This window comes from Plectrocnemia conspersa, unplaced genomic scaffold (assembly GCF_051122295.1).
Source record: "Plectrocnemia conspersa isolate PC_06_02 unplaced genomic scaffold, ASM5112229v1 ptg000003l, whole genome shotgun sequence".
NCBI classification, from domain to species: Eukaryota; Metazoa; Arthropoda; class Insecta; order Trichoptera; family Polycentropodidae; genus Plectrocnemia; species Plectrocnemia conspersa.
The window spans coordinates 7,344,217-7,359,362 of NW_028277167.1; the positions used below are offsets into that span (position 1 = coordinate 7,344,217).

General features: G+C 29.2%; 1 protein-coding gene across 14 annotated transcripts; it reads left to right on the forward strand.

Annotated features, from left to right (window-relative positions):
* The first annotated feature begins 213 nt into the window (after positions 1-213).
* On the forward strand, positions 214-4,557 carry Nf-YA (nuclear factor Y-box A). 14 transcript variants are annotated; one of them, XM_088182493.1, is made up of 10 exons: positions 214-294; positions 694-913; positions 992-1,012; positions 2,448-2,511; positions 2,593-2,718; positions 2,787-2,884; positions 2,956-3,162; positions 3,227-3,318; positions 3,627-3,681; positions 3,872-4,557. In XM_088182493.1, exons 2-10 carry the CDS (start codon positions 752-754, stop codon positions 3,932-3,934), a joined length of 888 nt encoding a protein of 295 aa, XP_088038619.1. In that variant the 5' UTR covers positions 214-294; positions 694-751; the 3' UTR covers positions 3,935-4,557. The 14 variants fall into 14 exon arrangements, with proteins under 14 accessions (XP_088038619.1, XP_088038621.1, XP_088038622.1 ...); XM_088182495.1 differs by having other exon boundaries at positions 714-913; XM_088182496.1 differs by lacking the exon at positions 992-1,012 and having other exon boundaries at positions 694-928.
* Positions 4,558-15,146: the final 10,589 nt, after the last annotated feature.

A 15,146-nucleotide genomic window follows, 5' to 3' on the forward strand; every position in this document is an offset into this window, starting at 1 on the left:
GCTATTACTCCCTGGTTTTCACATAAATCAGAAATTACTGTAATACAATAATACCCTAATTATAGAAGAAATAATATTTTTTTATAGTTGTCTGAAAAATTACGTATTTTCCTATAAATTTTCATTTTATTTGCTTATGACATTTACATAATAATTTTATTTAATAACATGCTAAAATAATACTAAAGTAATGTTTTTAATGTTTACTACTGTGACATTTGGCCATAAGAAAAGATTTGGCGAGCTCGCGTTGTAGCGCGGGCCCCGGCCCTTAGCGGAGCCCTGCGCCCGCAGGTAAAGCTTCGTCCCATATTGATTTGTAGTATTCCTCTTCCTATTTTACATACAGTACTATAGAAGTATATGTTTATAAACCAAAAATGATTGTCTTGACATAACCTCATTCCTTATAAACAAACAGTTTTGTTATCGTTAATCCAATTATAAATGCTGTTTACCGATAATTAAGCACTAATTGCCATAAAAGTGCTTTAAATATATTATAAATTTTCGTTCAATCTAGGTAATTGGCATTTAATATGTATCTGTCAAAATAATGTTTTTTTGTTCTTATAATCTAATCTCGCATTATCTGATGAATGTATTGACTCGTGTTCTCCTTTTAAAGGTCTTAGAGTTTACATAGTATACTATTATTTTCTTAGTGTAATTGGATCTATCGAACTTTTTCAGATTATTGAATGAAATTTCAGAAGAATCGCTCGCCTGTCGTTAAAATTAAAAGCTCAAAATGGAGCAGCATAACGCAGTAACTAACGAGGGCCAACAAGTCATGATAAACGGACAGCCGATGCAAGTCGTACAAATGAATCAACCTACTCACATGATACAAAACTCTGGCGGACAACAGATTATGGTGCATGCGGTACCTTCTGGGGCCACTACGCTTCAAGTATGTAATGTAATGGTGATTTATTAGCTTTTTGGGATTTTTTTATTTAATGTTTTAAATTTCATGCTAATATTCAAGATGGGAACACCTACTATACAGGTAATTTAATATAAACAACTTTTGTATCCATAGTAAATCCAGTAAGGTTACTTATATAAAAAAACAACATTTATTTTTCAACGTAAGGAACTTGTCACTGAACTTATAACAACACATTTGGTTTTAAAAATAGAATTGCGATTTTTAGGGAGATTAACATATCAAAATAACTTTTAAAAAATATATTGAGAGCCTCTGAATTAATATTAAAATAATCCACAAAAGCTGAATATTATATAAAAAAAATATGTAAAATAAATTAAAGAAATTTAATAATAGAAATATGTTGAAATACATTATTAAAACATACTATTACAAAAAAGTAGTAAAATAAATCAAAGCAATAACACGTTACGAATCACTGATATTTTTCTATAATTTATTATAAATGCAATATAAAATAATAATAAATAAGTATAACAACTGAAATGATTTCCCTGACTAAATTAGAAATACTCGGGTATATTTTTTTAAATGTGTCATTTCAGTGAAATTATATTGGAATACATTTTGCACAGTAAATATATATTTTTACTAAGTGCTAGTAAAATTACACGATTTTTAAATTTTTCATACGTAGTAATATATATATTTACATACTTATCACTATTTATTTATATGTGATGTATAAATGTTACAGTGAATATGTATTTTTCAATGAAGTTATATTTTCACTAGTGAAGTCCAAATTCATTTTCACCAGTAAATGTGATTTAACTGATAAGCGCTAGTGAATGTCTATGAAACTCAATTTGACAGTTGAAAAACATCCATTTGCCATTCTAGCCTAAACCTAACCTACTCGAATTAATCTAACACAACTTTATTTACTGAAAGTTCTAAAACTAATCTTAGTCCATAATATAAACTATGCCAACTCATAGTTAGTATGCACTCCATAGTTAGTCTGCACTTCAATATTACATTATGTTTTAAAAATATAATATCTATCTTTACCGTTATTACTATAGACTTCTGATATGAGCGTATTGGTCAAAGTATATTCAAACCGAATATTGATCAATAGGAGAGTGCAAAAACAATAATCACTACTTAGAAGTAAAAAATTAACGTCAAAAGCAATAAAATCGTATAAGTGCCGTCACGATTTTATTGTATTTAATGTGGATTTTTGACTTCTGAGAAGTGATAATTGTTTTTGCGCTTTCCTATTGGTCAAAATTTTGTTTAGATATGCTTCATTCAATCATCACTTATTTTAAGTCGTAATACTGTTAGAAATATTAAAAAAAACGACCACTGACTGGCAATTTTTTGCCCCCCACCCCCCCCCCCCTAGAAAAAGTTGAAATGACGTTCTTGTTCTGTAGAGAATTAAATATTATATCTTTAGTTGCCACTGGCTCTTATAAAATATTTTATTTTATTTACCTATAATATTTTTTTTATAAAATGATTATTTGTTAAATTTCAGATGGCTACACAAAACGGTCAAAACATCCAAATAGTTCCAGTATCAAATTTGCAAGGAGTTGGTGGTATTTATTTGTTTATACTAAATACATTCTACTGTATATTTGAAAAGAATATTGCAATAATGATTATTTAAACATCTCAAGGAGGTAACAATCAAATGGTTATTGGCGGACAACAAGCTCAACTAATCCAAGGCCTCGATGGACAGACATATCTTTATCAGCCCTCGTTAATAGATAATTCTGCCTTAGTTCATCAAACCCCTACCGGTGAATATTCACTAAAAAATTTTTTTACTACAACCCAAAATATTTACTAATAAGTTTATTTGTTGCAGTTGTAAATATTAATGGATCTCTAGTACAAATTGCACAGCCATCGTCAAACGCTCAATCACAACAGCAGCAGTTGCTAAACGGAAATAATCTTATCATGGTATGTTTTGCTTAAAAATAACTATCCAGAATTGATTTGTGTTTAATGGTTCTGTATTATTTATATATTAGATGGTTGGCGGAAACGCAGCTACCGTTACCAATGCCACAGCTGCTGCACCTGCTCCCACTGTAGCCACTACGAATACTACAAATTATGAAGCACAAGAAGAAGAACCTTTACTATATGTTAACGCCCGTCAATACAGAAGAATTTTACGGAGAAGGCAAGCAAGAGCTAAACTAGTGGATTCGGGAAAAATACCTAAAGAAAGACCTGTATGTATTACAATTATAAAATATATTTTAAAGTATTTTTTAATAATTTTTTTTATTATTTTAGAAATATTTGCATGAGTCTCGCCATAGACACGCCATGAACAGGATTAGAGGCGAAGGTGGACGGTTTCACTCTAATTTGGAAGATAAATCAAAGTAAATTAACATTTAAACTATAGTTTTGTATAGACTGGTCTGTGCTGTATTAATAATGTATTTTTTATGATCAGGAGTTTCTGAGATTTTTATTGAATTTATTATCATGTTTTTATTTCTGATCTATCTTTCTATCATGAACTTATTAATTTTACTTGAAATTCAAGTATGATTTTAATAAATAATAACTACTTATTTGAGCATATTTTATTATCTGATTCGATCCTTTCACAAATATTCCCACACGAAACTCTTGATCAACATTTTCATTTTATATAATTTTATTCAATGTTTATATTGTTTTTCAGAAAAAATAAAGGCATTTTTGTGCAGAGGGGGCAAATACAATTGTTAAGTTCTAAGGTGAGAAGAGTTTCCGATTAAAATCAGAAAACTCAAATGCCTCATTGTAAGAAATAATATTAACCCTTGGCCAACGCTTTATTAATTAACCATGTCTTCCTTAATGCCCTCCATAGCCATCATACATCCGGAGAACTAAGCATTAATTAATAATTCTACATTATATGACATAATAATGATTATTTTTCAGAATTTGACAACAAAGCAAGGGCTGCCAAACAAATATATTCCATCTGTAGAAAAAACGTCTTAATGTTTACCAGTCGACCATTATTTTAAGCTGTACAAAAAAAAGTTTTTTTTAGTGCCAGAATGTGAATCTGGTATTATATTTTTATATGTTTTGTAAGGCGAATCAATTATGTATCATATGATACACATTTTTCTATTTAATAAATGTTATAGATCGAATGTTGTTAACTGATCAGCAATGTAATTTTTTTGTGAAATTGCTAGCTATAGTTAATTATAAGTACCATTTAAGTTTGCAACATTTTAAATATGTTGTTCATATCGAGAAATGTAATTGATGGACAATCTAGTTTAGTTACATATTATAATAGAAAATATTGTTTTTTAAATAGTCATTTATCTAAAAATTGTTCGAAAAGCCATTATTTTCTTTTTTATATTGTATATATTTTTAAAACTATATTTTTGTATCAGTAAATCTGTTTATTGTAAATAATCCTAGTACAATGTTTTTTTGTAATTATATAAATATATTAAATTAAAACATCTAATTTCAACACATTTTATGATAATAATAAGAAAGTGAATGCATAAAAATTTGCATGCTAAATAAATTTGGGTTATATTTTTTGAAATATTTTTTTGTTATATTCTTTAAGAAATAAATTGTGTATAAATAATAAACTTTTTTATTGCCATTAAATCTAATGTATGATATAATGATTATTTTTATAAACAAATGTAAAGAAACATTAATAAATATACTTTTGGTAAGTAGGTACTTAAAACAGATCAAGCATTAAAATTCACTTTCACGGTCTATGGATTAGTTTATGTGAAACTTTAAGCATTAAGAATTCATATGGTTCATCACCTGTCTTATATATACACATAGATTCCAGTGGCGTACTAAATTAAAAATTAAGTAATATTTCATAAATATAGTGTTGTAAAGTACAACAATACAAACAAAAAAATATAGACACATCGATGGTTGCAAAATTGAAATTAACTGTTGGTTTTATTTTAAATTATTAAAAAGAGGGGCTGACAGAATCAGACATGCAACAAGAAAGCGCAGTAGTAGATTAAAATGGCCGCCGTATTTAAAATGTACCAAAGTGAAGCATAGCTTCGACAATATTTCTTTAATAGTGAAAAACAACGATAAATTGCAGTTCAGCGTGATGATGCATGTTTGAGCAAGTGTGCGAATAGACTAAAAAGCTTCATTCTGCAATATGCGGGAAAGATTTTGCTCTTTTTGAATGAAGTATGACGTATTTTCAACTTGCAATAAAATCAATACGACGTGTTGTTCTAAAACAAAATGTGTTTTTTTTTTATTGTTTGCGGATGGATAGTGACGGGTAGCAATTACGTTTGTTATTGAAACATATGCGAGTGAACGGTAAACGAGGCACCGCCGGCCGTTGTCTTACTGTCGAGATTCATCGAAAGAAAGTGGTGCCTTCCACCGTCGTCACATTAGTGTTACCAGAGAGCCACCAAGTTTTGGTCATAATAAATTAATACATAAATAGGCGCCCATAATTGTATTTCTGCACTTTCTAAGCGCAATAAAACTTGTATGAACATCTAGAAACATGTGTATTCTTGCACTCCTTTTTTTCAATGAATTGCGTGTTATTTCGGATTTATTTCATTTACCCTCATTTTTACGGCAGCCATATTTTTTATGTTTATTTTTTGTATTACAAAGAGCTGCCAAAAACATCAAATCTTAATAAAAGAAAATGCCAACTATGTTTTGCTCCAATCTTTGTTTATCTTGTTTTCATTAGAGTTTCAATTACATCGACTAATAATCATCCGATATTTCTTTGCAAGCAATTTTTTAATAAAAAAAATAAGAAAAATTATCTATTCATAGTTTTCTACTGGCAACTCTAGTTTTAGTCTCATATTCATATATAGTTTATTTATAGAAACTAAAATTTATAATTATTATTTTTAATATTTTAATTAAGAGTAAAACAATAAAATTAATCACGTCACAGCACTGAAAAAACGGCCATCAGGATACGGAACCATAACGTGAAAGCAATTGCACTCTCAAGCCATAATGCACTTCCTGTCTCTGCTTTTCTATGCATGACCCTCGATTATAGGGTGACCATGGCTTACTTATCTTATTTTATTTTTTTATTATAAAAATAACTTTTTGTTTAAATCTCAGTGATGCTTAATGTTGCCACTATTTAATTGATTATGGATGCTGGTGATCATCAATCAGTTTGTATACGTATGCTAGCAAAATCCAATGTGTCAATTTTTTGCAAAATGGCGACAAGTATAAAAACTTAAACACTCGTAACTTAGTAGGTTTAAATTTTTACGAAAAGATCGCAATAAATGAAACGGTTAAAAGCCTAAGCTTCATCTTAATAAAATATAAAAAAAAAATAGTTTTTTGCTTCAAAACAAGCAATGCATCAGTTCGATCGGACCTCATACGAGCCATTTTGAGACTTTCAGAAGAGTTAACGCCCTTAACTGCTTGGTTTTAAAGATTACAAATTAAATTTTTAGTATCGTATAGAACTACTGAGCACCTCCTATACGTTCTGTATGAAAAAAATATATAATTTTTTTTTTCAAAATGGCGGCCAATGTAAGAATTTAAAGTGTCATCATAACTTTGCAAAATGAAATCCTACTGAAAAATGTCGTATGCAAAAAGTGTTCAGAACTTTAATTTGCATTTAAAAAAAAAAAAAAAAAAAAAATTTTTTATTTTTTTTAAAAAGAGTCTTATGGTAAATTGACCGGGCCCCCATTCGAGCTTTTATGTGACTTGTCATATAGTTAACGCTAGTATTCGGTTCCTTTTAAAGATATAAACTTGAATTTTTGATACAAAATAGAGCTTTCGAATATACTTATGATACCGTTTAGAAAAATTAAAAAAAAAAGTTTTTTTTCCCAAAACCCGTTTAGTGTTATGAGTCGATCGACCCACCATACATACGCTTATAAGACTTGCAATATAGTTAAGGTCAGTGTAAGCTTATTTATTCATATTTAAAGTTGAATTTTGGTGACAGTATAGAATTTTTAAGCATCCTGTATACGTATACTAGCAAAATCCAATGTGTCAATTTTTTGCAAAATGCTACCTAAGGCCTTAGACGGTAGTTATCGTGACATCAAAAAACTTTTATCCCATATATGGTAAAAATATTCTAGACAGTTTTAGTTTTTATTTCTATTACATACATTTTTTTCTTTTATCAAAGAAATGCTAATATCTACATGTTAATCATTTTGTAAATTTGTATCTAAATATTAGAATACAAGCCACAAATGTAAAAAATATAATTTACTAAGCTAATTTATTTTAATATCCATATTATTTTATGTTTTCTATTATGATTTTATTTAATATATCTTTTATTCTTATGTTAAGAATGGTCACCCTACTAAGGTTACTGGGCAGGTGTAAGAGCAACCGTCATATTTGTTACCTGTCTTTGTTTGTTTTACGGCTGTATTAAAGTAGTTCAAGACCTGTGGTTTACCGACACACCGCTCATACTCAAAATAACCTCAAAAAGCATTTAGTTATAGTTTTCAAATGTTTTTTAAAAATCACTTATACATTAATGAATCAGTATCGTGGCGCATTTTCTTTTTTCATTTGAATGTAAAACTCGCTGAAGCGCGTACAAAATTATAAATAAAGCAAAAACAGACAGAATCGACGAAAAAATCAGGGGTCACGTCTCTTTTGTGGTCAATTAACTATTTGATAAACAAGTCAAGCGAAAATATTACGGTTATTAAAAACAAATCATTGACGAGCAGCTGGCCACGTGTTGACCACACCTGGTTTCTTATTTTTTTGTTGTAAAAAATTCCACAACAAAAAATACAATTTTTAGGCACAATCGATTTTTGTATGGATACGTGAAATTATAGTACAAAATAAACAATGAGTATATAATTTCGATATTGCCCCTTAAAAATTAACCTAATTCAAATAGGAAGCAATCAAAATCAATAATTTCACTAACTTCCGTCGCGTGCTTGATACCATACCGCATATTACATTATAGATATCCCAAAACTGTATTTATATATTTTTGAACAAAACAATAATATTTTTATACAAATATATTTTTAGTGATGGAAACATTAAGTCACTTTGACATTTGAACGCCATTTTGAATTATTGCCGTAAATGTATTGGCGCCACATTTAAACAACGCGTATTTAAATCATTGTATTTCATTGAATTATGGTGTAAATACCGCAAATGTTGAGAATCCTTGTCAATATATGATACGCGTGTACAAGATACAGCTGCACATTATTATATAGCACATCCGCCTATCGATACAGTTTTGAAACTTCAACGGTCGACACACAATTAATTTTGCCACCAGAATCACGGTTAATTAAACCAAATAATAGACGAAACAAATTGTGTTGGGCAATATTGTCGGTGGTTAAAGAATACATAACATAATAATTTGTGACGGGTGTGCTTTATGAGTGTCGCGTGTTCAATTATTATTTATAGGGCTATGTATGAGTTATAAGAGAAGAATGTTCAAAAATTGTTCCTAATGCACGTGAAAGCGTCTCACGTGTTGCGGAAATATTCCAGGAATGTCTGAATGAGATCAGACGATACCTAGTTGCGGTGAGAGAATGGGTTGATTTTTGACCGACAACAATTTTAAGCATTTATGGACCGGAACAGAGTCTTTATGTGTAATATTGTAAGCAATATTCTCAAGACAATAAACAATTATCTACATATATATATTTTTATTAATTTATATTTAATTTTATTTATACTATATTTTCAACCCTGCTCACGCCAGGTGCAGTAAAATAAGCAAATAATAAGAGGTTTCGTTACAAATGCTTTCAAATAATGACAATATGGTTTCGGGACTGATTTCATAATTGACTTTTACACAGTACACAAACCACCCCTATCCGACCTTTCCGGCCGTCAATTTTATAAATTAATTTAATAACTAAATTGATTGCTTTTTTGTAAATAGTAAAGGGTGGTTTTTCTAATTCAATTTATTGAAATATGTGCAATTATCATGTTACTATTATGTAAGTATAACAAAAAATATAAATTCTTGAATTGTTCTTTGTTGTGGTTCAAATTATCACGAAAAACAACCACACTTTTCGTTCCTGTCATTCTAAATCAAGCTACTTGACAAGTGATAATCCATCAAAGAGATAGTGAGCCCATTATCTACAATTATTATGCTCTAAAGCAATTACCATTAACTTGTCAAAATATATTTTTTTAATACGTAAAACAATATTAGAAAAAAATAATAAATCGATGATTATGCACAAACACAAAATCGTAACAAAAAAATATTAACATTAATCATAAATATTCTTACTTTTCTTGAATCAAATTTGATTTATAATTAATTTAAAACATATATACTACCGAATACATGTGTTTTATTGCACCATATTTCGATCGCTGATGGGAAGGAATAGGTTCAGGTCCATTGAAGAAGTGCAGCAAGCGTAACACTCAATCAAAATATACATGCATTTTATAAACGTTAAAAACTCGCAGTTAATGCCATAAAACTGCTTAGAAAAAGCTGTATTTTTTTGATGAATAAATTACGAGATAAAAATATATGCATGGTTTTTATTTGATTCACTCTCGTTTCAACTATGTTTGTAGTATCTGAACAATCTTATGATATATGAAAAATTCCCATAAAACACATATAAACTATACTCTATTTTGAGATGATGAAAATATCTACAAGTTAAATAAGATTCCAGTGTTTAATAAAATAAAAGTTTCGTGATACACCTACACACTCATATGTGAGTTATTTCGATGAGATTGAAAAATAAATTGAGTTAATGTGATACATTTACTTTATCTAACTACTAATCATTCTGATAAATTAACTTTAGGTCCAATTTAAAACAGCGTCATTTTTATTGCCATTTGAGTTTTATGGCGTTTAATGCCTAAGTTACAAATTGGATTTGACTTTAATCATTCCATTCGCTACGACTTTTAATGATTTTTCAATAAAAAAATACGCATATGAGAATTGTGGAGCAATATCCGATCCAATCGATGATCTAATGCTCAATTTTATCAATTTAGTTCTGGTTGTATTCTATTAAATTAATATTTTAATACGCGGATGTGATATAATAAGTTTGGCATTAAGCATGTATATTCACATATATACGTATGGTAAATTTTGCATATATAATAGTAACAACTACCCCCGCAATTTTCCATTTTGGGAGCAAAGTATCGAACAGGTTAAGTCTTTATGTTGTAAGAGCTGGAAGACATAAATGTTATACAAATATTGATTTAATGTTAAAATATATTAATTTGGATAAGATTCGATTTCACGTAAAATTATTATTATACTCTTGAGTGTATATTTTTTTCATCTTCCATATGTACTTATTATGTAATACAACAATAGCAAGGCTATCATTAAATTGCTGAGAACAACAATTTCGTACTATTCTTGAAGAACGATAGCCATTTAAATCTAACTAGAACTGCTAGTACGCAACGGTTCACAAGTTCGTATCGTGATTTTTTTTTGTTATTATAACAATTATTAATATTTTTTGGTCGTTAATTTGGAATATTGTTCCTGACTGACTTGTATTTGATATTAAATAATAACAGCACGTATTGTTGTGCAGAAAGGAAATAAAAAATATATAGAAATCACAATATGTACATTCCTTTTAGATGTAGATAATAATCACAGTTTATCACAAGACGAAACATAAATGAATTACATTGCCTTACTTAGTTGTTAATCAGACTTGGGTTAGGCACCCTAGTACCTGTTTATCTGAATAACATATAGCACAAGCATTTATAAAAAAATCTTCATCCAAAATAACCTTTCAATACATATAGAACATTTTCTGGATACAAAAAATATGCGGGATAATAGAAAGAATCAACCCTTATAGAAAATGCATGTTGCAATATTTCTCAAAATACACATGCAGGTATTGTTATCTTAGAATCTTATAAGTGACTTCAAAGAATCTTTAGAGTCGGTCTGGGCATCGTTTAAACGCCAAAATTCTGACCCCCTTCGTAGCTTGTGAATGGCGCCCCTAAACAATGAGGGGAAACGCGCAATATTCGACATTGTCTTGTTCAAATAAGATAACGCTTAGAATGCTAGTGGTGAGTAATCGAAATTGTTAACTGACATGCATTTTTCACTAATGGAACCAAATTAATAGCTTCCTGTTTTTTGCCAGTTTCCAAAATGCTTTAAATACCGAATGGAGAAGAATAATCTATGGTACAATCTAAATAATAAGTATTACTATCTTTACTTTTTGTGAGTGTTCGCAACAACTTCTACACAACAATAAGGTTGAATGAGTCATTGTTTACCAGCCAACATTTGTTGTGTAAAAATAAATAGTAAAAGAGTTATTTATTACTATCTCTTTAATTTTTTTTAAGCGCCTTGTTATGAGGCGCTTTAGCTAATCATTTTACTAACAAATAATTTCAGTAATAAATTTATTTGCTATATCAATTATTATAAACAAATAATATTGATCTTATGACTGCACTAAACGCTTTATAAATAATCAGAAACTCAGTTACCGAACGTTCCCATTGCACCGACACGATTTTATTGCTTTTGACGTGAATTTTTGACTTCTGAGAAAAGATACTTTCTTTTTGCGCTCTCCTATTGGTCAAAATTCGATTTAGATATGCTTCATTTGATTCTCACTTATTGTAAGTTGTAATATTGAGCGTTTCCACTGCGACTGCAACGGCACGGTTTTATTGATTTTAACGTTGATTCTAAACAGGGACGCCTCTTTGAATTTGGCTAGAAAAATGTGTCATTTACTATAAAACTATGAATTTGAATGAAATCTAAATACAGTAGACCCCCCAATAACACGGTAAATTTTGGACGTGCTATTTGGGTGCCCGTTACTTTATGTGTGAGCATGCCATAGGTAGGATATCTCACCACACGCGCCTGATTTGTTCGTACGTATTGCAAACAATTGTATGAGTATCTTCTAGTCCCCTAACTACACGCACCCAAATAGCATGTCTCCAATTTACCGTGTAAAAAATGACCACTGACTAACTATTGCCTCCCCTATAAATTGTTGAAACGGCGTTCCTACATTTGACACTTTGAACACGCGTGATTATTGACAGCTGTCTGATTTACACTGCTCCCAAGATAGGACACTCGAATTGGATTACTCTGTTTAATAAGCTTAAGCTTTCTAAGATTATATTTAATTAGTATAATTAGGTCTAACACAAGCAATACAAAATACGCAAGGGAGAAGTTGCAACATATAAATGAACAAACAAAAATATTATAGTATTTGCATCAAAGGACAAAAAAATCGTCACGGTGTGGACTAGGCGTGGCTTATCAAATAGGTACTATTCCCATATAATAAATTCTTATATTATGTAAAAAAAACTGTTGAAAAAAAGGATATGTTTCAAAACGTAATTCAAAAGCATATCTTCATATGGAAGATTGCTTTGAGAAATATCATACGATGGAAAAATATAACTTAAAATCAAGTATGTAAATACAACGTAAGTAATTGTAATATACATACATATATAAAAATATTTAGTGTTTCATATATCGAAGTAATGATGAAAATAATAAATTTAGAATTAATGAAAATGTGTTGAGAATTATTGATGTTGTGTGAGTTTCCGTTAATTTCTAAAAACATTTCAATTTTATTGTGAAATTCCCAAAATTGTATTAAAATTTAATAACAGAAGATATTTATATGTGTAATCCGTTTTTTTAAATTATTTTGTGTCACATGTATCAACGAAGGGGAGGGAGTTTTAATTCTTACACGGGGCGCTGAATATTCTCATGCCGGGCTTGTAATTCATAATTTATGATATGCGTATGATTATATGATGCATATTGACGACGATCTAAGAAATATGATAAATATATATAATCATTTCATTTGAAAAATCAAACTTTATCAAAAGCCTTTTCAAAATCAGTGTAGATGACTACCTGTTCTATGAGTTATTTCTTAACAAAATTGGAAAAACAGAGTAGATTCCTTGCTCTCGAGACACAAAAACTATGCTTGTTGTGTATATGTCTAATAATGATTATAATTATAAATGTATGTTCTATTCAATATATTATTTCTACTACTAAATTCAATAGTAATTAATTTGGTCAAAGTTAAATTATGGTATTATAATAGTGATAGGATAATCTCTTTACTGCAATGCCTTTTTCTTTGCGAACTTTGTGCACATGTCTAGTGATAAAAATAGACATTGGCCACCGTCCAAAACAGGCCGCTAGGCACGCGCTTTTTTCCATTATTGAATTTGTGTCGCGAGGTCACAGATTACCTTTTTAGCGCTGGGGTAAGTCACAACAATAATAATAATGGCAAAAAGAACGAACGGGTCGCTTTTGTGAAGGGCCAAAGGCCGACTCCGTTCATGAATATGATAATTTATTTTTGACCAAGGGACATTATGTTGTTAAAAGAACGCGGGGCACGCGTTCCCGCCAAAACTAGTGTAGTGCGTAGCGTGTACTCTTATCAGCGGTCAAGCTCGATTCTATCACCGTATCGTGTGAGACGACGCATATTTATTACTTTTTCAAACAAACCAATATGTTTCTAACAAGATTCCAATTTTAATTTGTAAACAAATGCTCCGGTAAAATAGTTGTTATGGCCAATTTTAAATTAAAAATTAACACATATTAGTATGCATTAAAAACATGCATTAACACGTGCACTTGCAGACGCTTATTATATTCCTCAAAGAGGGGTAACATGGAACAATACTTATTGATTTAAGATTATTATTCTTAATTTCTGTATATAGACTTTATATTTGACTAAATTTATAATTAGTGCAGTATATACTCATATATTATACAAAATCTTACTGCTTTTCATTTTATCATATGCATATCATAAATTATGAATTTGTTGAATCATTTATGGATAGATATTTTCTATTTTATCGGATATTTACGAAAAAATATTGACTGAAAGTTATGTTTCCTGTTACGTGTTTCGTGTTAACCTTGTATAAACAATTATTTTTATTTTTATACATAAAATATATGTTATGTATATATTACAATATATGATAAAGTTATTTATAAAAAAGTATACTCAAATTTTTGCTAGTTCAAATAGTAACCACTAACCATTTACGATCATTTTGAATGAAATATCGAAAAAAATATTCAATAAAATACTATAAAAATATTTCAAGAAACACTCAAAGATTATTATTTATATAAAGATGCTTAGGCTCAGGGTGTATATATATATGATGTAATAAAATGAACATATCGGTAACTTATTCCTTATCTTATTAGTGTATTTTTCAATACCTATAAAATGTATGTATGTATAAAACATATTTATTTGAAAGTCCCAAACATTTAGTCTTTTACCTATGCAAACTGTTTAAGGTGGACTTATTATTATTTATTCATATATTAAAATAAAACAAATCACATACCAAACTACGCCCAACTATGCAATTAATGTAATAAATAACATTTTTCAATGCCTTTTGCTTATTTTTTCAAAGCCATAACTCAGTATGTCTACTCTAAGATCGATATGCAGTATGGAATTGCGCACAAATCACGAGCCATTTGTTGGCATTCACTTAATATGCCAAGATTTTAAGTAATTTGCGTACTTTCTTAAATATATTAAAACATACGTATAATAAAATAAATGCAAGGAAGAAATATATACGCTAATAAATGACACGTCGCAAAAGTAAACACTTGATGATCGGTTTTGAACTACACTAAAATTAATTTAAATACACGTAAAAAATCAAATATTTCAAATGTTACCGTACTTGTTATTCTCTTAGAGCATAAAAAGCTGAAGTCGAAGACATCGCAGATAAGATGTTTCGAAATTTATTACCTAAGATTTTAAATTAATTTTGCAGTACTTACTTTTAGTAATCGAATGGTGACGGGTGGTGACAGATTGGAGAGAAAGGAGCCTTTTCACTTCGATCCTAAAATTGTCGATTTTGTAACCACAAAGTTCTGAAAAATTGTTTGTGAGAAATGTGATTATAATAATTATATTATTTTTGGCGTAGTGTTTTAAGATATTTAAAAGTTATTATGATGAATATATTATAATTCTAAATATTTAATAATATTAATTTCAACGTAAAATATCGACTGTTTTTA

Excerpts from the sequence above, each read along its gene's own strand:
- Nf-YA (XM_088182493.1), top strand. The coding sequence starts at position 752 with ATGGAGCAGCATAACGCAGTAACTAACGAGGGCCAACAAGTCATGATA. Across the intron at positions 2,719-2,786 it reads AGTTCATCAAACCCCTACCG|TTGTAAATATTAATGGATCT; the intron begins GTGAATATTCAC and ends TATTTGTTGCAG. Across the intron at positions 2,885-2,955 it reads ACGGAAATAATCTTATCATG|ATGGTTGGCGGAAACGCAGC; the intron begins GTATGTTTTGCT and ends TTTATATATTAG.